Source organism: Sphaeramia orbicularis, chromosome 15 (genome assembly GCF_902148855.1).
Source record: "Sphaeramia orbicularis chromosome 15, fSphaOr1.1, whole genome shotgun sequence".
Taxonomy (NCBI): Eukaryota; Metazoa; Chordata; class Actinopteri; order Kurtiformes; family Apogonidae; genus Sphaeramia; species Sphaeramia orbicularis.
Genome location: NC_043971.1, coordinates 26,856,259 through 26,880,663, shown reverse-complemented (window position 1 = coordinate 26,880,663; position 24,405 = coordinate 26,856,259). Strand labels below are relative to the sequence as shown.

General features: G+C 39.0%; 1 protein-coding gene across 3 annotated transcripts in view; it reads left to right on the top strand.

Annotated features, from left to right (window-relative positions):
• The first annotated feature begins 283 nt into the window (after positions 1-283).
• slc8a1b (solute carrier family 8 member 1b) overlaps positions 284-24,405 on the top strand; it is a 193,066-nt gene continuing 168,944 nt past the window's right edge. The window contains exons 1-4 of one of the 3 annotated variants that reach the window (XM_030155608.1): positions 284-784; positions 17,190-18,105; positions 19,125-19,292; positions 21,285-22,075. In XM_030155608.1, the coding sequence (XP_030011468.1) occupies positions 17,230-18,105; positions 19,125-19,292; positions 21,285-22,075 (1,835 nt within the window). In that variant the 5' untranslated portion in view covers positions 284-784; positions 17,190-17,229. Of the gene's footprint in view, positions 793-17,189; positions 18,106-19,124; positions 19,293-21,284; positions 22,076-24,405 lie in introns of all 3 variants that reach the window. The other 2 variants (XM_030155607.1, XM_030155609.1) reach the window with 2 other exon arrangements.

Below are 24,405 nucleotides of genomic sequence, written 5' to 3'. Positions count from 1 at the left end.
TTTGACACCCCAGGTTTAAAAAAAGAGGGGTGGGGGGGCACAACGACAGAGAAGTAGACACATAGAGCTGAAAGAAAAGGAGAGAAGTAGAGGAGGAGGAGGAGGAGGAGGAGGAGGACGAGCTGATCCTGAGTCGGCGTGTGAGGAAACTGGAGAATGAGGAGATCTGCTCACACACACACACACACACACACACACACACACACACACACACACTCTCTCTCTCTCTCTCTCTCTCTCTCTCTCTCTCTCTCTCTCTCTCTCTCTCTCTCTCTCTCGTCTACTCTCGCTCTCTTCCACACACTTTCTCGCTTGCAGGGAGTGAGAGGGGAAACGGGGAGGGAAGAATGAGGAAGAAGTCCGTTCAGCTGCGCGCCTCGTCCCAACAAATGCGGGTTTGCTGATGAAGCCGCTCCGGTCATTCGATCATACAGGTCGCACGGGTCGCGCTGAATGGAAACTAGGAGTAGTCTGATTCACCAGCAGCAAACAAGAGCAACAAATCAAAAACTGCCAGTGCATGGGAATCCGGACTCTCCCCTCCTTTTGTGCGTCTCGGTCGGTGGATCCGCCGCTTCGGCCGGCGTATAAGAGGTCCCTGCGTCTGCATTTGCCATTCCCCTCTGCTGGCTTTTACCTCCACTACTACTACTACCACTCCTACTACACTCCTTATACTACAGTAACTAGTAGATAGAGCCTGTGCTGCTTTTACTACTGACTGGTCCTGTCCGGATTTTGAGGAGACTGTCCGCAACAACAACACCAAAAAAAAAAAAAAAAAAAAAAAAGGTAAGACATGAATCCAGTTTTTCCATGTGTTTCCATAAGGGATAGTGGTGCGTGAAGGGGTTGTAGGATGGGTTTGATTGTGATGGGAATGGAAAAAAGGGGACAGTGTCACCATGTGGAGCCCTGACTGGAAAAGCAGCATGAGTCCGAGGGGTTTGGATGCATCTGATGTCTGTCCTCACCTCATCCCCCCCCTCCACCCCACCAGCATGCTTCACATACTGCTTTCCATCCACTGAGGGGCTGCTGCTGCTGCTGCTGTGCGCATCACAGTGCATGAAAGAAAGGCGTTTTTGGATTTTTTTTTTTTATGCAATATTTGTTTTAACTGTAATAAGTAAGCAGCATAGACTCCGGACTCTTGCTTCTTTTTGCTCCAGAGGATGCCCCCCCCCCCCCCCCCCTTCCTTCTTTACTGACTCCCTACCCTTATTTTCTCCCGTGGCCATCCGCCTGTCTCCCAGATTACTAGAGGAATAATAATTACGGATGCAGAGCACGTCCAGATAACCATGCTGGTACCTTTTTATAGGTTTTCACTGGAAGTTGAAGGAGAGGGGGGGGAATCATGCGCGGTCCAGGCTAAATTTCCCCTTAGACATGGAAATACTAACGGGGATGATTTGACGCGTAAAAGAGCGCAGGGAGACAGATTTACGCAGTTCTGCAGGTCCCTATTGCATATCATTTGCGCCAAACCGGTGCGTTCGCCAGATGCTATTTGGGCTGATGGAGTCTAAATGTGCACATCAGCGCAGATCAGGTTGATCAGAAATAGGATTCAGGGGCGGACTTAGTTGGTTTGGAGCATAAGTAGGTTCCCCCTCCAAAGAAAACACACATGAGCAGTTGATTTTAAGTCTTAATATTTAAATCTAATGTTTCTTTTCCACTAGTGTTGATCGATCACTTACAGGACTACACACATCAGGCTTTTTTATTCTGTATGCCAGGCACATATTTGATATAAAAGGACTTCCACGGGTGTTTTATTCTCCTGATGTGCCACCACAAACGCGTCATTTTGTCTCCAGCGCACGGCACAGCAGGCAGGTACCATAAAGCCATTGGAGGCAATTCTTTTCCAGTTGACTTCACTCGGGGCTTTACAGGCATAGACTGTGGTTCATCAGCTATGGATAGTATTTATTTATACCACCTAAAAACCCCACAGAAGTGCTGCTTCACATTGTGCAGTAATATAATTGGTTGTATGCTGCAGACTCTAACAGTGTTGCTTTTTTATCAGTATGATGCTGCTGCTTTGAGTGCTTTATTTGCAGCCCAAAGGCATGGTTGAAAGGGTGGGATTTACTACAGACACACAAACACATGCACAGACACACACAGCCACTGTTTTCCAGAAGTGACTGCTACATTAAAACAACTGCTGGGTTTGTTCTAAGAGGCTAAAGAAGAGGCTGCGGTTCAAGTACCCTACAGTATATGGACTGTATATGGTTTGTGGTGGGTTAGGTTTCACCATGGCCAAAGGGGGAGGAGGTTCAGGTTTATGGAAAAAGAAATGTTTCACATGTTGTCTATGAGGTGAAACAGGCCTGACTTGTCCATGGCATTAAAAGCATCTGTACCAATAATGATAGAGGATTCAATGATTTTTTATTACATCCTGGAGCTATTGGATTCAGGTCTCAGTAAAAAAAACAAAAAAACAAAAATCAAAACAGTCTAAACATGTAAAAATAAATTTATTTTTGTTAGAATGGACTCTGTTCTTGTCCAACTACGGATATTTTCATTGATATTTTATGATGACACTCACTGATATTCATGTGCTTTAGTCCTCCAATAGAGCGCCGCTTCCTGTTGGTTTACAGTAACCAGGGTACGCTCATGGCAAGTAGAAAATACGGTACGCTTCTATTAACTGGAATTTAGCAAAAATGGAAGAAATGGAAAATAAACCACTTAGATTTTATATAGTTTAACATAGTATAAGATTAAACTATATTTAACATAGTATAAGATAGGCGACACGGTGGTGCAGTGGTTAGCACTCGTGCCTCACAGCAAGAAGGTCCTGGGTTCGATTCCAACACCAGTCGACGGGGGGTGGGACCTTTCTGTGTGGAGTTTGCATGTTCTCCCCGTGTCTGCGTGGGTTCTCTCCGGGTACTCCGGCTTCCTCCCACCATCCAAAGACATGCACTAATAGGTTAATTGGTTAATCTAAATTGTCCATAGGTGTGAATGTGAGAGTGATTGTTTGTCTCTATATGTTCAGCCCTGCGATGAACTGGCGACTTGTTCAGGGTGTACCCCGCCTTCGCCCCTATGTAGCTGGGATAGGCTCCAAGCGACCCCCGTGACCCTAGTGAGGATAAAGCGGGTTCAGAAAATGAATGAATGAATAGTATAAGATATCCACAGGGGACAGTCTTGATTAGTTCACGCATTATTTGTTTCTGAAATGTTGTATATGTCATCAGTACTTTAACATATAATATGCAATTATAAAAAAAACAAAAACAAAAAAAAGTTTTATTTTTCTGGAACAAGGTCAGTTTTCTGAGCTTTCACACTGTGAATTGAGGTGTCAACCAGTGAAGTTGTGAAGACCCGATGTCACATCACATCAGCCATAGTGAACCTGTTATTCTCCATGTACTGTACAGCTCCTCAGTGCGTCAATGTCCTGAATTGTCTTAAAATCTACTTACCGACACTTTCATCATCAAAGTATTGTTGAAGTGCAGGTTTTTTGCATTTGGTTTCATTTACATCATTCTTTTTTTTTTTTTTTTTTTTTTTTTAGATCATTTTTGTTGCATCTTTTATGTTGTTTTTGTCATGTCATGTGTTTTCTTTTTTATCATTTCCATTTTATTGCATTGTTTACATCATTTCCTTTTTGTTGCATCTATTGCAGCACAATTTTTATGTTGTTTTCATCATCAACCAAGACCTCACCTCTGCATTTCACGTGATTTTTGTGAGATCAACCTTTATAAACTCATTCAGAAGACACTCTTCCTCTGTTGTAGTTAGGAAAATGAATTCACATATCATATTATTGTTGTACATTTTACAATTGGCGATCCATTTAATACAGCTCCATAACCCATTTTGGATCTCAATGGTAAATTTGGGAAAAGGGGAATTATACTATCAGAACAGTGAGGAGCTTACAGTATATAATATTAATGTACAGTTTCAATGGTGTGTCTTCTATTGGATATGGCACAGACTAATGGAAGAGAATACACTGGTACTGAAAGACTGCAAGTGTTAAAAATTTGCATCTCCAACTTTTCTTGTAAAATATTTAAGGGCAAGTATTTCAATGCATTGTATCATTTTATTCATCCTGCCCACTCTTTTTTTTTTCTTCAAATGCCCTAAGGCTCACATACAGATAGATGATACAACACAACCTATCGGCATATAGTTCAATATCTATTAAGGTAAAAAGGTAGTCATTCATGTCACATGGAAAAAAAGTTAATCTATAATAAATCAATATTCAGATTGCTGGGGTCACTCTGAACTCCCCATCCATCATAGGTCCATTACAATTATACGTATTATGCATTGATGTATGACCCACTGTCAAATATAAGGCACCAGGTTAATACGTAGGTGTTTTAGCATGTTAAAACACAAATGAAGTGACGTCGGGTTTAATACTGATGTCTAAAAATGATTTCTGTTGTTCAGATTGGCCTTGACTCTCGTTGTTGATTCTTCTTTTCCCCTGTGGAGAACAGCTGCTCTAATGTGACAGCCATGTTTAGCACTGCAGTGTGAAAGAAAACCCCTACTGCTGTCATGTTGTCACGTAAGGTCAGCTAGGTTGAAGGTGCTGCGTACTACATGCTGCAGTAGCGTAAATTCGTGTGAATTTGAGTAAAAGCGTTATAGACAGAGGGTTTGACACAAGCATCCAGTAGACAGTAAGTGGATTATGTTCATAGCAATGGAACATACGGCAGCTACAACATAAATTTGTGAATGTGTTTGTTTCTTATTAAAACAACTTGTGTTATCTGTGTCTTCACCCATAAAATAAACTTAAACTTAATCAGAAAAATAGTTGGAATTTGTTTGGAATGAGAGGGAGGCTTCTGTTTTCCACTATCGCTTCGTAATTTATTGATTTTTTTTTAGGCTATTGCAGCCAACAGCATACTAACATGAGCAAAGAAAAATACATTTACCAATTATAATGCGCATATGAATTAGTCTCATATAGCCATACCTATCTCCGCACAACATATGCATTGCTGTATGTAATCTGTTATATCTGGGGTGATCTACAGTAAAGCATGCAGTATACATACACATATAAGATTGTGCACAGAAAAACGAACCCCCCACTCCTCTATAACTACAGGGTCAGTGATAAAATATAGATGAATTCAAACACGGTTACATGTTTAGAGTAGACTTGCAATGTATATGATAATGGTAAAGAGCATTATATGAGAATTCAAGCATGTCCATTTCATTCACATTGCCCCAGATTAAAGGAAATAAGGTCAGACTACCATGAAGCTAACATTTCACTGCTTAAGACTGGTGTTATTTCTGGATGGCACCATAATAATAATAAGGACGTTTTATGTTTTGGTACATTGGTACATTTTTCATATTCTCAGGAAGAAGTAGGTTATGAGAGCTGAAAAATGTAGCTAGGACAGGGTGCGGGGCATTGTCTTGCTTTATCTTTATCTGTATCATATCAAAAATAACTCATAACCTGTTATGTGAGTTGTCAGCCTTTCTATATTTAGCATGATTAAGCACTAAAACATGTAGCTCTTACTGCTTTAAAGGGGTCATATTTTTGCTAAAGCCACTTTTATTAATTTTTGGTATATTTATTTATGTATTTGTGGACCCTAATAGTTCAGAAAAGTTTGAATTTGAACCCTCCAGGTGCTGCAAAGCTATCTTTATGTTCATTCCGACAAAAACCAAATGGATTTCTACAACCTGTTTCAATTCCTTCTTAATTTGTCATGTTTCATAAGTAGTTACATCACAACATTTGCACATATAAGGTCAAGACTTCCGACGAACATTTCTCTGAGTACAACGCAATTGTTTGTCAGCAGCAGCGGTTGTAGTAAAAACTGAAAATATGTCCAAACTTTGAGCCGATTACCTTAAATGTTCAGTTGTTGGTTGTATTAATGAACTCAAGTAGCTCAGTCAACGACCTGGAGGGGGTGGGCTCATTTGCATTTAAAGGGCCAGTGCTCAAAACGACCTTTCTGGTGTCGTTACTCAGAAATAGGGTTGAAGATGGACCTGTGGAGTTGAATTAATGAAACATTCAGACCCAAGCGTAGTATTTACAGTTTATGTAGACCACAGGGAAATGTTTTAAAATGCATAATTCCATTTAAAAAAAGCTAAATATCACTCCTTTAACATACACTTTTTTGTACCCTTTGCCATCACTCAAACAGACAGACAGACAGACAGACAGACAAACAGACAGACAGCTGGACACAGTGATAGTAGAAGATAGCTCAAAGTATTGAAGTGCATGCCTCAAGTGGTCATTTCTTAGATAGAATAATAGTACCGGACATGTTGGTTGTACAAGTGGCTGCAAGGTTGATTCAGACAAAGCTGAGCCCGTTTAATGATGTTAATGTAGACATTCAGTCTTGAATCGTGGAGGTTAGTGTGTATAAGTGTCTTTTATGGGTTTTGTTGTTCACAGATGTACACATGCAGTATGTACACACACAGCCTGGCCAAAGATAAAGTCACTCTGACATTTTCTGAATCGTCTCTAGTTTTGATTACAGCACACATTTACAATGACATTGTTTGGATCAGCTAATGCAATGTCATAATATTTGTTTCTGTCCATAGTGGAATAAAGTTTTGGCCAAGAGCATGTACTGAAGATGGGGGATTTGAACCGCTGCATTAAATCTTATTCATCACACCCCAGATATTCCCAACCGGATTTAGATCTAGACCACCTGAATCACCCCCAGATCATAACACTGCCACCACAGGCTTGTACTGTAGGCACTAGGCATGATGGGTAGTGATGTCATCTACCTCTAGTCTCACCCTGACACTCCCATCACTCCGGAACAGGGTCGATTTAGACTCATCAGACCATGTGATTTTTTTCCATTCAAACACAGTCCAGTCTTTATGCTCTACCACATAAGAAACCTTTTTTCCTCCGATTAGTCTCACTGATATGGTTTTTTTTAAGGCTACACAACTGTTTAGTCTGAATCCCTTGTATTCTTCTCATGTTGTGTATATAAAAATGCAAAAAAAAAATAAAAAAAAATAAAAGAACTATAGCCATGAGTTGTAATGTGGACTTATAACTACCTGAAGGGGAGGCAGGGGGTTTTGTTTTTGGTTCGGTTTGTTTCTTTGTTTGTTTCTTTGTTCTAGCAGCGAAGCTATTGGTTGAATTCATACCAAACTGGGTTTATAGATTGTCAGTGACCCAGAATAGATGTGGTCACATTTTGGGAAAATTAGATCAAAGCTCAAATTTTTTATGAATTTTTAAAATCTTTTTTCTTCTCCCATTTACTTATAATGTGTGAAATTTCAAATGTCTATAAAAACATCAACTGTGTTTCAATTTACTTCAAACTTGCCACATATATAGAGGCAATTGATATGCTGACGTTGCTACACGAATAGACATGATGACATCAGCTGGATTGATTCCAAAATAAGCTACAATGCATGCAAGGGGCGGGGTTTGTTGTGCCTGGCACCACTTGTTTATGGTTTGGTTTCACAAAACAAATGATCTTTGAAGATTTTTTTCAGACCACTTGTTCCTCAGTGATGATGGTTCACAATTATCCTTCCAGGTTTCTATAATATATTGGACAGTTTTAAACTCAGTTGTGTCTTTAGTTGATACAGGCCGATAATTAGACCCTTCTGGACCAGAGTAACATCTTGTCCATGACCATGGAATATGTCTTCTGGCATGGTTGTATAAGAAATGAGAAGTGACTCACTGCATCAGTTAGGGTTAAATAATTTGTTGCAACTGAAACATATAAATCACTGCAGTAATTATCCAATGGAAAGGTCTTAGCTATTTGCTTTATTGTATGCAGCAGTGTATATTCACATAAACACACATATTCCATGTTCTCTGTCAGAATAGGTGAAGGTAGAGTTACGGTTAACTGTCATCTTCCTCCCTCACTCTTCCCATCCTGTTGTCTTTCCTGTCTCCTCTGCCTTTCGTATCTCTTTCTTTACACTGCACCAGTTAACCACCCTACTTACTTCTCCACATTTCTTTGTCTGCGCTTTACTCACTGCTTTAAATTTTTTATCACTGCCTCCTGCCCTGTAGAGAGGAAAATGCATCTTGGGCGTCCTGCTCATCGGAGCAGAGTGCTGAGGTATTTCTTCATTTTCCCCCGCAACACATGTTTAAGTCCTGCGGCTCTTGTCATTGCAATGCTCATGGTCAGCATTTACCCGCCTTGAAATGATTTTACCACCATATCACATGTAATGATAATAATTTTCCAGCATGATGTAATGTTAGCGGTTTAGAGAGAGTGATTCCATGTCCTATGCAGTTATTTTGTCTCTGTTTCCTCTGTTGTCTGTCGGTCCAATCAGATGCTTTTCTGACACCTTTGGGTGCCTTTAAAGCTCTAGAGGAGTGACAGTATTGGGGCAGATATGGAACAGCTGCCTGACTGGAGCACATGGGTTTAGTTTGCTTCATAACCGTACTGGGCTCTTGTTTTTCCCTCTGGGGAGTTGGATGTACTGGTGTATTTGTGTGTGTGCAGTATGTTGCCTGTCTGATGCTGTGTTCCTTTTGAAGATGAGCCAAGTTTTGGGGTCATAACAGCAGGAAAAAGTCATGGAGGGAGTTTTTGAAACCAGATATTTCAATTACAAAATCCGAAATAGCAGCCGCTTCTGTGTCTGCATTTCACAGTACACACATAAACATAGCCTTGAGTATAGTGTTGAAATCATTTTTCTTTCCTTATTTCCGTCTATATCAAACCACCAGTCAGTCCCATAGGATATGGCTTGACATTAGTAGAGACAAAATGGGTAATTATCTTAAGTCACCCAGGGTATAATTTCCTGATGAAGTGTAAAGATATATAGAAGGTGTTTAATCAGAATTTGTGTCTGCATAGATGGAAGGAAATACAGTGGTTTGCACTAATGCTTTCTGCAGATTGCATCTAGTTTTGTCAAATGAAACAATGTGTTTCAAGAGAATGGGTCTTTTTGCACATTTCTTCAGGTGAATTGAGGCATTCCCCCTGTAGATAAGGTGCTTATAAATCGATACTGTGACCACCCTTTTACTCCCATTGTTACTTAACATTGCAACAAAACCAAACCATAACAGATGAGAAGGAGCTTATCAAATGGCAGGTTCACAGGGATGTGAACGTGGATGGAATAAGAGGGATGGAGGGTGGGTGAGAGGGGTCAAGGGTACAGGATTAGAGGGGCCTGGGGGGAATTGAGATGCAGAGATGAAGGAGGTTGAATGCATGGATAGAAGATGGATGCCAGGTGTTGAGCATCCCTAGTAAGGAGTAATACTCAGAGAGAAGGCACGTCTTATAGAGTGTTGACTCCTTGGCCTGTTGTTGCTATAATGACAACGGTGGAAGGAGTGTAAAATAAGTGTAGGGGGAAGGGCTGTGAGATACAGAACGGACGGATGAAAAAAGGGTCAAGACACACCCATACACGTGGCATGGGAAATTGGATTACATGAGGTGTGGTCATTGTCTAAGAGTTGCTTTCCTGAAATTATACAATGGCAATGGCAGGAACTATTGATTTTTTCCCTTGAGCTAGATTTGAATTTGAGCAACGATTCAAACGTTTTGTCAATCACCCCTTCTGTGTTAAGATAAGAGAGATGCCTTCAACCCAGCAACGCTTTCCACTTGAGTCGAGGCTTTGCTACGCTTCATGTTGCTTTATCACAAAACATGATGAACTCAAATACACATCGGCCAAAATTTATTACCATCATTATTCTTTAATAATTTCTTCTTTAACAGCTGGGAAATGTGGCCAAAAAATTAAGTCTCAATTTGTTTTTTTCAGCATTGCAGAAGATTTTTGGTCACATGGGCTTGAGATAAAACATGAAAACACTCTTTCTGTACTAAAACTATATGACGTATATAACTGGAGAAACACATTCATATTTAATATATTATAAGTAGCAAACAGGATGCATTTAGAATTTTTGTTGACTAGGAAATGTCTCTTGAGGAATAATGTCGATTTTGCGATTTATGATTGCGAATCCAAAATCTTGATTAATAGAATGAATGTGATCTATCACCTGACCCTCAGGTTAAGGTTAAAGGCAGATCTTTGGTCGTGTGTGAAGGCTGAAGAAACCCTGTAGCTTTGTGTTGTTTTAATCTCTTCTTCATGATGTGAACATTAGAGACTTCACAAGATTAGAGACAGAACTTTAAAAAGTAATTGTAATGATATTTTTTTTCAACATCAAAATATGTGTTAGTAAAAATAATTAAGATGACTAAAGATTGAAACAATTTGGATTTTAACTGATAACATAGGCAAAATACAGCCATAAAGATGAAAATGTATTTGCGATAAATATAACTATTGCAATATAAAATATATCACAGTAATTGTTTCTTTAGTGCTTAGCTCTATTTGAATGCATAATAACAAGGAACAAGGTAATACAGCAAAATATGGGTTACATTTAACCAAAACTGCTATTCACTGTTGACAATATTAACTATAGCTGAAGGTCTGGAGACCAAAAACTGGCATATGTAGTATTCTTTCATAACCCTTTCATAACCGTTTTGCTCTGTCTGAGTCAGACTGCAAACTTTTGGAAATGACAATGCATATGTTTGAGTTTTCCCTCTTATATGGTTATACCAGCCCCCAAATTTCTTGGTTCATTGTAGGGGTGCAATGGTACACGTCATATTGTCGTACCAATCGGTATGCCCCTAGCGGTTCAATACGAGCATGTATTGCGGTACGGCTCATTTGTCATTTTCAAATGACATTTCCGGACAACTCAGATTTATATTAGAGCTTTGCAAGACAACTGACTTACGGAATTCTACTGTCAGCCCGTTTGACTTAAACGGAACTCGGATCCAGTTCCGGGTAAGGGCTCATTTATGCTTTATGTTAAAGACGCAGGCGGATATGGATGGAGTGTTCTGTCCATCCCCTGTGTACATTATGTATGTAATTCTGTCCAATTTCCTAGAGCTCGCAGATCCATATCCAGATGGAGAATACGGAGCAGTACCACCGGGAACCGGGGTGGCAGTGTTGAGATTTGAACAAAATAATTCCCATAAATAGCGGAAGTTTTCAAAGAGCGACTGTGTGAGTTAGTGAAAAACTACCAACATATTTATGACACCTGCCCTTCTCAATATTAACATTAGTATCCACATTAGTAAAACCTCTGACTTTACTCTTCTTCGTGGAATTCGGCCAGTATGTTAATTAAGAGTGGCGCCCTCTGGTGGATTGATTGAGAAACGCTCATTCCAATGCATGGAAGTATGAAGGCAGTGACACATGACAAAGTTAGAAATGGACGAACCTATTTACGTATGTAAAGTGAGCATAAATGAGCCTTAAGGCTCTCCATCAGCTCCCAGTTATGTTTCGGCACACAGCCGGATTCCAGCTGGCCTCTGCGTCTGAACCGCACTGTACCATGAACTGTGACTCAAGAACTGCAATATGTACTGAACTGTGGATCACCTGTACTGTTGCATCCCTAATTCGTTGTACCTAAAGTAACCAAGAATATTTACCAATTATTATTTGTGTAATTATAATTATTGTACTGTTACAACAGTCCAGTTTTCAACATTTTTGGACACCTGATGTCACATTAAGAATCTGCTTGTATTGAAAACCCGCTGAAATGCATTAAGAACTAATATTGGAAGTATGCTCTTTAGCCATCAGCCTGTGAGAAAAATGACATCCTTAAGTGAAAACAACCAAATCCCAAAGCACACTGAATTATTGATCGCTTAGAAATGCCACACAAAGCCTATGTGACCACACATGCGGGCTAGAGAAGGCAAGTAGTTTCTGGATCACATTAGCTAGGAGCAAAATGTTTGGTTATGACTTTACTGAAATGACATTTAATTATACAGATGTGTAATTTAGTTTGAAATTGATTCTTGAAATGTCTGAGTAAAAGGATTTCAAACTCACAGCTGTGCTCGGCAAGTACAGGGGAACACAGTATAAGAGTAGAGCTGAGTCTAGTTTAATATTTACATTCACTACGTCATTTGTTAACTACTTACGCATTAAGGAGCTGCTTCCTGTCAGATTTGTGTAATGGGTGACTCTGTCAAAATGGAGAAAAGGATAGTAAAAGGGTTATGGGACATGGCCAGGTCGGTATGGCACTCAGGTAATACATTACACAGTATGTAATGTCTTCAGTGGACATTTACACATTGATTACATCCCTAGAGGAAATGGAATCTGTGTTGTTCATTTGGCTTGAAATAGTGTCAGAACCCCGAGGCTTTTAACACTTGCTGCCTGTAATATGGGAGAAAATGTGATTCATATTGGTACCAGATTTACTGCTTCATCTGCAAAATGAGTTTTGTGTTATGAAAAATAGTGGCACGAAGAAAAGCAGTGCTAGATCTAACTATTGATATCTGGGAAACTCTGCTGTCCCTGCATGTACGAATGTGTAGAGTTAATTATTGGGAAATGGATGCTGGCGTGCATGAATGTAAAAGTAGCTTATTTGACGAATGTTCTCAGCAGATCTTTGTTTTAGTTTTTGGCTCTTGTAATTGATCCCTGATAAACACAATTATTGCAAGTGTATGGATGAGGTCACACCACTCTTATTGTGTTTCTGTTTTGCTGTCATCATTTCTAACGCTGTGTATGAGCAGTTTTTTAATGTTTGAAACTGAGAGGAAACTGTTTCAATTATTGCCACTAATTGCATGTAAATGCAGCCTAGACAAATGAACAACAACAATGAAACACACCGTACTGTAACAGCACATATGAGGAAAATCTGTAATGTGCTGTAATATTGTTTGATTGTAAAAAGTTTAACAATCTCTAATGCAAATTAGTGCCTTAAATAATAATAGTCTACAGTTTATTTATTTATTTATTTATTTTTTCCGAAATGATCTACCTCAGAGTTTAAATGAATTGGAAAACAACTGACAAAAGTGCCGGTTAGCTGATGTTTTCAATGTATATGATAAAGTGTCATTATATAGAATTTTTTATATAAATTCCTACAATAGATTTATAATCTTCCACCAGAAAGTACCTGAAAAGTGAATGTATTCAAATTGCCAAAACCACCTGCCAAAGGTTCTAATATGTCCCACAGTATGAATTTGGAAAGTGCAAAATTGTACTAAAATTATTAAGAGTCAAACGTGTATAATAATGTGTAAAATAATAACATAATAACCTATAAATAATTACTCCAAACTTAAATCCAAATTTCATAGTAAAAAAGTATCGGACCGGTATCGGCAAAACTAATCATAAAAAAAAACTGGATCCGATCGGAAGCAAAAAAAATCTAGATCGGGACATCACTAATTGAAATATGCAGACAGTGTTTTGAAGTAGATCTGATAGCTCTGAGACAAACGTTCCTTTTGAGTAAAACCCATTCTCTTACTACCTCTGCCAAGAAGGTTATCATTTTGCCGGCGTTTGTCTGTCTGTCTGTCTGTCTGTCTGTCTGTGTGCAAGATAACTCAAAAAGTTATGGACGGATTTGGATGAAAATTTCAGGAAATGTTGATACTGGCTCAAGGAACAAATGATTAAATTTTGGTGGTGATTGGGGGGGGGGGACTGATCTGCCTTGGCGGAGGTCTGCGCTCTCCGAGTGCTTTTCTAGTTAATTTTTAGAATTTCACATTTTAACCAAAGACTGTATCTAGCCAACCAGCATTTCAGACTCAATTTGTCTTTATTAGTGACTCAAACTTGGTAAGTTTCTCTACTTTTATTGTGGAGGCATTTAACTTGTCCACCAGTGTAAGTAAATGAATTCATCTTTTCTACACAATGTGATTCAGCTGAAAGCCAAATAACATTGAATGGAGATAATGTCGTATTCACCAAAAGGCATGCACCAGTATTTCAGGTGAAGATATTTGCTGATATCGGCCAGTATTGTATTGGGATATAAGACGTCTTTTCACCGCTGGCAGTGGGAGATTTTTAATATTTGTCATGCTGCATTAAAACGTTTTCATAAATTTGTATCTTTCAATCTGTTCATTCAAAGGTAATGTCAAGGTCTGAAACTTAGAAACTTAGAAAACAAGTGGTGCCAGGCACAACAAACCCTCGCATCCTCGCATGTATTGAAGCTTATTTTGGCATCGATCCAGCTGATGTCAGCATATCAATTGCCTCTATATATGTGCCAAGTTTGAAGAATATTGAAACAAAATGGGTGCTTTATAGACATTTGAAATTTGGCCCATTATATGTAAATGGGACAAAAAGAAAGGATTTAAAAATTCATAAGAAATTTGAACTTGGAACTACTTTTTCCAAAATGTAACCACATCTATTCTGGGTCACTAGCAAACTATAAACCCAGTTTGGTATGAATTTGGCCAGCAGTTTTGCTGCTACAGACATTTGAAATTTCGCCCATTATAAATAAATGGGGAAAAAAAAGATTTAATAAAAAATTCATAAAAGATTTTACCTTTGACCTACTGTTTCCAAAATGTAATCAGATCTATCCTGGGTCACTGGCAATCTATAAACCCAGTTTGGTATGAATTCAACAAATAGTTTTGCTGCTAGAGTGTTAACAATAGGGATGCATCGATACCACTTTTTTCCAGACTGAGTACGAGTACTTACATTTTATTACTTGCCGATACTGAGTACTGATACGAGTCCTTAATAATCCCATTCCAGTTGTTAGTTCCCTTTGTAAATGTGCTTTATTGTCGTTGTCATTAGTCTGACTAGAACAAAGTGCTGCTACTGACATTTAATGTGTTGGAATGAGCGTTTGTCAATTAATCCACCAGGGGGCGCCGCTCTGAATTAACCATACTGGACAAATACCACGAAGAAGAGGAAAGTTTTATGAGAAGAAGAAGAAAGTCAGTAATAAAAAACATGGAGATGACAGAGGCAACACTAATGTGATATTAATATCGCAGCGTTTTCACTGGTAAGGTCTAAAAGTGAAGCTTCAGCAGGTAGAGAAAGAGAAATGAGTCAGAAGTTTGGTTTTCACTTCCACTGGCAGTGGTCTGCACCGCTCTGTACCCCTCCCCGTCTGGGTACTCATCCTGTATCACCTGGAAAATGGATGGAATGTACGCAGAGGACGGACAGAACACACCATCTGTATCTGTCTGTGTCTGTAACGTTACTTGCAGTCAGCGTTACTTTTATCACTGTCATTTATTTGGTTAAATCTCCTCACTCTTCACACTCCACACACATTATTCCTTCTCCTCGTACCTGCTGCACTGAACTGGGAATGTCACACAGCTGTAAGTGATATCGGTGCAGTTGTATCGGATTACTTTTACGAGTACAAGTACACACACTGAGTATCGGAGCCGATACCCGATACTCGTATCAGAATCAGTGCATCCCGAGTTAACAAACAAAGAAACACACAAACCGAACCAAAAACAATACCCCTTGCCTCCCCTTCGGGGGGTGGTGTGAAAATGCAAATTTCCTTGTTGAGGTGGAAACAAACACAAGATAAATATGAGTAAAGTAACGTTGGTATCAGTGTTGGTCAAGAATTTTGCAATCCCCAGTGACAGATTTATAACACAGTTCTACTACTTTCCTACTTTACTTGAGCTGATATATGCAAATACCACTGTCCTACTTACATTCACTATGACTTCAAATAAAGATTGCAGTTTTGAATTATGTAACTCAACAAACTTTATGTGTCTTTCAACTTTGCCTGCTAATGCACACCATACCACACTTTATCAAATACATGGGTGTCTTTCATTCTGTGTTGGTGGTAGGTTTAAATCCACAGAGAGTACATGGGTACACATAATGAAAATCTGTTGGCTCGCTCCACTGTTGTGTGTGTGACTGCATTAGACATGTACTGTATTTTCTTTATCCCTTAAACCACAGGGGAGGATGTGTGTAAATGTGTGTGTGTTAGTGGTTAAAACAGGAATTCACCCACTGTGAGCACCTATTCTGCATTTATCAACACTAATACACATAATCAGAACACCCACATATAACAGTGGGTTTAATTACAGAAAGAATACAAGTTCTCTTTGCATCTTCACTCAAACTTTGAATTATTCTGTTATATGGATATTTCCCCATGGGCATTTACCCAGCGGCATAAAATTAGTCTAGCATATACAGGACGCAATGTCATTGCTTTGTTTATTTTATTAAAATGTATTCTCAGCTGTTTTTTTGTGTCAGTTTTGTTTGTGTCTGGTGTGATTGCAGTTATATTTGAAGTGCATCATTGATTTGTTGTCTTAGCGTAATACGTTTTTTGTATTTCATGTTTCATTCTAGTACTGCATTTCTATACCTGACACGAGTCTGACATGTTCTGATTGTGTCCACCAATTTGTACATATTTATTTATTCTTATTGTCACTTCTCATATGGTAAACTGGTTTCTTAAATATCCAATTTACAAATGTGTCTTTGCTGACAGGAGTTAGATATGAGTACAGCTGGATGTGGAAGCAACAAGAAAGTGCTGGGTATTGTGGTTTTCAGAAGCAGTGACATGGAAACATATCTAAGATTTCATGGACATTTGAACATGTTCCCACTAAACTGTTAAGAAAACAACTTACCTAAAGCATGTGCTTTTATTTTTCTGGTGGTCATACTTTCTCATGCCTCAAAGTGAACTGGGCTGTTTATTTTTCCAGTTTTTTGGAAAGTTGCTTTTTGATCAGCTCCTTTACTCATAAGTCTGGACAGCTTGGGAAAGGTCAAGACTTTAACTTGTCTTTAACTTTGATTGGGTATCATGCTAATTGAAGACCCTAGTGCTAAAAGTACTGCAGTCACATTTTTGGACAGTTCAAGTTCAGCATATAAACATGTTTTATTTGTCCACCCTATAAATATTTTGAAGAAACTTTTTTTTGTGACTTCAGTACTTTTTAGCACCAGGGTTTCAATTTCTGCAACTCACTGTAAGAAAGAAAGTCCAGTGTATTAAAAGCTGCTTGTAGACTTGCTATAACCTCAAGCGAAACTGTCCTACTCTAGATAATTAGATTCAATCTTATGAAGTATTATGTAAAAAAGTCTTATTATCTGATCTTGTAATGAATCAGATAAAATACTTAAATACATTCTCCTCTTCTGTCTTCAAAGGTTCAACATTAATATTGTCCCGGACTGAAAGTCACCATGGGCCGCTTGGCTCAGTCCTCCCTTCTGTCCCCTGCTTCGAGGCTAGCAGTTGTCACCGTGATTCTCCTCCTCAAGCTTCATCCTTCTCTGGCTGGTGCCCCCCCTGAGCCAAGCTCGGACGGTTCAGTTTCGGCTGTTTCCACCAATAACACCGAATGTAGCAAGGCTGAGGAGTGCTCAAAGGGGGTCATCCTTCCTATATGGGAACCCCAAAATCCATCATTTGGTGACAAGGTTGCCCGGGCAACGGTTTACTTTGTGGCTCTGGTCTACATGTTCTTGGGGGTGTCAATCATCGCCGACCGTTTTATGGCGTCAATAGAAGTCATAACATCACAGGAAAAAGAGATCACCATTAAGAAACCCAATGGAGAAACCACCACCACCACCGTCCGGATTTGGAATGAGACCGTCTCTAACCTCACACTCATGGCTCTAGGCTCCTCAGCTCCTGAGATCCTGCTGTCTGTCATAGAGATTGTGGGTCACGGGTTCCACGCTGGAACGCTGGGGCCCTCCACCATCGTTGGTTCGGCAGCATTCAACATGTTCGTCATCATCGGGCTTTGCGTGTATGTCGTGCCTGATGGCGAGACGAGGAAAGTCAAGCACCTCCGCGTCTTCTTCGTCACCGCCACCTGGAGTATCTTCGCCTACATTTGGCTCTACCTGATCCTGTCTGTGATCTCGCCTGGTGTTGTGCAAGTGTGGGAGGGGCTTCTCACATTCTTTTTCTTCCCCATCTGTGTGGTGTTTGCCTGGGTGGCCGACCGCCGTCTGCTGTTCTACAAGTATGTGTACAAGCGCTACCGGACCGGCAAACAGCGTGGCATGATCATCGAGACTGAGGGGGATCGACCACTACCCTCCAAGGTATATTTAGATGAATTGACACGACTACTCATACTACATGCGCATTATTTCTACTAGGACTTATGATGGGGCAGGTCACCTCTTTTTTAAGTTAGCAGTGGCTGATGTTACTCACTGTTGCTGCTGTAGAGGAGCACAAGAGTGTTATTGAAAAATTTGGTAGCAAGGATAAGGACTTTACAGAAATATTTATGTATGTATGTATGTATGTATGTATGTATTTATGTGAAGTCCTTATTCTTGCTCCCAAATTTTGTATATATTTATTGACACTTTATATTTATAGGACACTTTAACGAAATTAAATCTTATATGGGTAAATATTTCTGATAAAAACAGGAACACAAAGGTGATGTTATATTACATTAAGTGTTTAATTTATTCAGCTCATTTACGTCTGAACATTAATTCCATGATGGTGACGACATCATGGAGACATTGCGAGGGTTTTTTTTATTGTTGCCATCAAAGATTATAAAAGACCATTGCACTTTTTCTGGAACATGTCTCATTTTAATCCAATACTCTCAGAAGCATTTCATGAGTTCGAATTTTGTAATTAGCTGCTTCTAAAGAATCATTTAGATTAGAGCACAGTCAGCCACAAGAAATTAATTGAATAGTTTGCATATAGAAATGTGGAGACAAAAACCAAGCAGATAAGGTGATTGTTACAGTAAGAAATGTAATGTCTATTTGAAACATTCTGTATTAATAGAAGGGATTCTGCAGAGGTTCACTTGAGCTTGAAACCATATTACTGCAAACAAACCTGGGGGTGTTAGGCAATGGAGATTTTCTAGCTAATTTTAAAAATTACTTCTGCATTTTTTAATTCTTTGATGAAGAAAAAACATAATGTTCTTCAGAGAACAACATACTAGTCGTATACAGTGTAAAGCCATTTATTGCACACACCCTTTTCTAAATGTACCTCCATCATGATACCATTTGAGGATGTCAGAGTCATTCAGTCAATGGTACTTATTACATTTTTGTGCCAATTGTTGTTCCCATATGAGGTGGACATTGAGATGGATGGAAAGATGCTGAACTCTCATGGTATTGACTTCCTGGACGGTCCGCTGGGTTTGGAGCTGGATGAGAAGGATCTGGATGAGGAGGAGACCAGGAGGGACATGGCCAAGATCTTGAAGGAGCTCAAACAGAAACATCCTGACAAAGAGGTCAGTCACAAGGCAGAGGGACCTCATGTAGAGTACAAATGTGAACTGTCACTAGGGCTGTTGGTACAGGGTATACTCACCTTTATTATTATTGTACTTATGCTACACTCACAGTTCACACAAAACTCAAATTCAGAGTTATTGGTTTCATACTGTCCACTGTTACCTTTACAGTTTTACTTCACCCCTAAAGACCTAGAAATATATTTGTGGCAGCTTCCAAATGATTTTTTCTCTACATTTAACCTAAGCGATTTTTCACCAATTATCTTGATATTATTTTCTGCATTTCATTTTCAATATTCATGTATAGACCATGTAGCTGTTCATAAGAGGTAGTGTAAAGTCAAAGGTTATCATAATTGATTTGCGATTTTTTTTTTAGCAAAATATATATCACCAACTAAAACGTTTGCTAACACTGGTATTTATCAAACTACATGGGTGTTATTTAGGAATTAATGTTGCAGAACATGACGGTGTTTCCATGTTCATTACAGAACCTCTGAATGTCCAAATATGACCCATCTAATGCCACTGAAAAGCTGAGAAACTGCATTTTGCCTGAGTTATTTCAACATATTGATAGGATTAGTGATTGAAACATTATTAAACATGTTATATCAGGAGGTGTTTTTTAGCTGTTTAGATCTTTGAGAGTTATTTAGTACATTTAACCGTGAAGTTAAAAGATGTCCTACATGCCAAAAGACAGGATTGTCCTTCAAGTGTAGAGTAAAATAACGTGTATGAATGAGAAAGACACTACTTCAGCCTAATATGTAGACATGTTTCAGCTATTTATTATGATGGCCTCACTCTGAGATCATATCATGATATCATTATGTTTGGACAAAATCTAATGCTTCGAAGACTAATGGACAGGTATGAGACAAGCCACTGAAATATTAATTCATCATACATGAATCATGGAGCCTGCCAAAGTAGAGTGTTAAATTCTGTCGTCATCGTTACATAAAGTGTTTGTCATTTTGTACTGAATGTAATGCAGGAATATAAAATGCAATTTAAGCAACTAAAATATTCTTTGGAATACATCAGATCTGACCAGAGGGACATTCGTGTTAGATTTCAGAACTTCAAAGTATCAGTTTTCTTTTTGTCTAACTACATTTTAACCCTTTTAATTTTGTATAACAAGAAAATGTGCTGGTAACACTTTTTTTCTGGCTATTTTAGTAGCAGAGAAGGTGAGAAATCTGAAATCCTTTAGCCTTTCAATATTAATGATGATTTTTTTTTACTCTAAAAACTGTTGTCTTGGAGGAGTTTGTGACATTTTGAGATATTTTGGAAAACATCTCAGTTAAAAATGCGAAAAAAAAGGCGAATTTTTATTCAGGCTGTCCACATTCTTTCACTCTCTTTGTCACTTCGCTTAACTTGTTAAATGCTTTTTAAGTTGTTTCATGTTTTTTGTGTGTGTGTTTTTACTGTTTAAATGCTTTTATATTTTTTAAAGCACTTTCCTTGTTGAGATGTGCGACACAATTAAACCTGCCTTGTCTTGGTTGGACAGATAAAAAATTGTTGAAAGAACAAAATTGTGCAATTGAGGAATAGAATGGTTTCCTTCATTATGTCTGAGCCCTGATGATTGTTGAAGAATTGTGATTTTCCAAATTACCATTAGACTGTTTGAATAAATTCAGAATAAGCTGTTGCATGTTCTTTGTAAGAGACACAATGGAATGAATTCTCACTGATGGAGACGTCGCAGTATGACTCACTGTCATATCACTGTTTCTAATGTTGAATGCAGCAGCCTGACACATCACTGTTATAAATTTTTTACCTAGATGAGTTCCATATAACTTTGTCCAGACAGCATGTCATTGTTCTTTGGGAGACACTTTATTTTTGGTGCTTTAGTTGGAGCATGATGTCAAGACAAGTGCCACTTTCGCTAGTCATCCTAGAGAGCACTTTTTTGACTTTTTTTTTGCGTGTCTTCATGTTTTCCCTTACTAGGTGGAACAACTTATTGAACTTGCCAACTACCAGGTCCTGAGCCAGCAGCAGAAAAGCCGTGCTTTCTATCGATGCCAGGCCACCCGGCTGATGACAGGAGCTGGAAACATCTTGAAGAAACACGCGGCTGATCAGGCACGAAAGGCTGTCAGCATGCACGAGGTCCGTTCAGATGCTGGTGACAATGACCCAGTCTCCAAGATCTTTTTTGAGCCCGGCTCCTACCAGTGTCTAGAAAACTGTGGCACAGTTGCAGTGAATGTCATGAGACGTGGTGGAGACCTGGGTAAGACTGTGTCAGTGGAGTACCGGACGGAAGACGGCACCGCCAACGCAGGCTCAGACTACGAGTTCACAGAAGGCGTGGTTATGTTCAAGCCCGGTGAGACCATGAAGGAGATCCGCGTGGGGATCATTGACGATGACATCTTCGAGGAGGACGAAAACTTCTTGATTCACCTTTCCAATGTCAAGGTGCTGTCAAATGAAGGGGAGGAGCCAGAGGAAGGCGAGTCAGCGAATCATGTGGACTCAGTGGCGTGTCTCGGCTTACCCTCCACAGCAACCGTCACCATCTTTGATGACGACCACGCCGGTATCTTTACATTCGAGGAGCCAGTATGCCATGTAAGTGAGAGCGTTGGCACCATGGAGGTGAAGGTGCTGAGAACATCTGGAGCTCGCGGCATCGTCATGCTGCCATACAAGACATTGGAGGGAACAGCACGAGGCGGTGGAGAAGACTTTGAAGATACTCATGGCATCCTGGAATTTCAGAACGACGAGATCTTGTGAGTAACCTTTATCACTTTTAAACGGAGTTAGCATTTGTCTTCATACAGATCAGCATCGTTGTTATTGTGAGCATGTTTTCATAGTTGTTTTTGAGTGTAATGTCAGAATAATACTTGCTGAAAATGTGAGATGTTGCGTGTGTGTGAGTGTGATGTGGTGGTCACGATGAGCAGGGAGGCTAACTGCTTGTTGTGAGAATTCAACAAAACCAACAATCTTATCCACCCTCCTGTACTTTTTCAGCTGTCTTCTATTTGCCTTTTTGACTAAATCATTCTCTTCTTTATCTTCATCAGTTTATTTGTTCATCTTTTGTATTCTGTTGTGCTGCTAAAGTCTTCTGTGGGTTTGATTTACCTTATTTGTTTCTCTGGAGTCTGTGCAGTTTAGGCTAAGTTGGTTTTTTTCTTGGTTGACTTCTAGCTTGCAGTCAGTGGAAACTGTGGACATGGAAATGAAATGAGTGGGGTCGTGTTATGGAGTGCACCACAATTTTAATTAATTTGGCAACGTAAAAGCAGGATGCCCTTTTACATGGGTTTATACTGCGAGTACATCCCCACAGCAACGAGTCATGTAGCCAGTGAGAGAATGTTCCTGTTGTCTTTTCTGTTTGACGCAAACTTTAAACTCCATTTAAGGATACCCACTGTGAGATTCCACAGCAAAAGTTCAAAGCACTTCTCAGCCAAATGCAGAGGCCTTTATTATCTGATGGTGACTCATGGTGATGGCTGTGATTGCTATTTGGCCACATATCAGGTGGACTTTTACCACAGTGGTGACTTTGCTCAAAGTAATCTGGTGTAGTTTCCATCCATCATGATGAACAGAAAAATGGATGACAAGCCAGTATCAAGCCAGAACACTAATAATAATGATAATAAAATATGATATAATAGTTTGTTCAGCTATTGTGCTAACTCAAAGGTAGTGTGCTGAAGGGCTACAAGATTGTAAAGATCTTTTTTTTTTTTAATAATGAAGATTTATTTGTTCCATTAGCACAAAAAGGGGGACAAATAACAAAAGCATCTAAATAAACAACCAGAAAATAACTTCAACTTCGTCATTTTAAACATTATCAGAATTTCCCAATTAGTTCATCCAAACTCATGAGGAAAATATTATGATTAGAAAAATAGAGGATATGAAAACCATCAATGATCACATATATTGATTGTAAAAATCTGCTACTTTAAGTCATAGTCAGCATTTACACAACTAATTTGTTAGGCTGTTTTCATTAGCCTTAAAGAACAATTCCTAGGCAGGTTGAACAAAATATGGGAAATGTGTTTTGTGAAGCTGATAAAAATTTGTAAAGTACATTTTTTGAGCTTTATAAGAGACTAAAAAAAACATTTATTAGGAATAAAACATCATCTGTAAAAAGTATTTGTGCAAAAAACATGAACATAGCAGTGATGATTATTTTCTTTTGACATTTTCATCATCATCAAGGCAAGTGATTATATGAGGCATTGACTCAAAGGTTGACTCAGATGTTGTGACGCTGATACAAATTTGGTCTAAATGATGCCAAATAAAGTTAAATGCCAATGAGTTAATGTGTAATATATTACTGTAACTCATTATGAATACTCTGCAAATGGGCTTTTATTTCTCAGATCCATCCATACTTAGACCTATCAGTGTATCCAATCAAAGACAAATGACATATTTTTAAGGTTTGAGATGTTTATTCAGATGTAAATGATAGATTATTTAGGAGAAGTTTATATTTTTGAAAATGATTATTTTTCATTTCAGATTCCTCAGTGCTGCAGGTCACAGAGGGGAATGGTTTCATAGGATTTATTGTCCTTCCACATACAATCAATATGCATTTTGTGTTGTTACTAAGTAGACCCAAGTGGATGCTTACGTTGAAGTACTGGCTTTGTGAAATAGCAGGGTCATTTGTTGTTACCAGACAACTGTTAGAAAGCTATTTTTATTCGCACACATGCAAAATGGAATCACACCCTCCTTGATATTCTCACAATAACAAGAACAATTGCTAATATCCACAACACACTCAAGAAGGTGGAGCAGTGGTTTGTGTGCAGAGTAGATGTTTATTGTAAAACAATCAGGTGGGCTTTTGGTCTCACTCTGTTTAATAGCCATGAAAAAGACAGCCTGGTGGGTGTGTTTGCAATGACGCCACAAATTATTGTTTGCAGTAAAGCCTTCTCCTGATGGCCTGGAAGACTGGTGGGTTTGCAACTTTAGTGAGAATTCAATAAACTTCACAACTTTCAGCAGATGTTGTTTTAATTGTTTTAACCCTTTCATGCATAGTGGTCACTACAGTGGACAG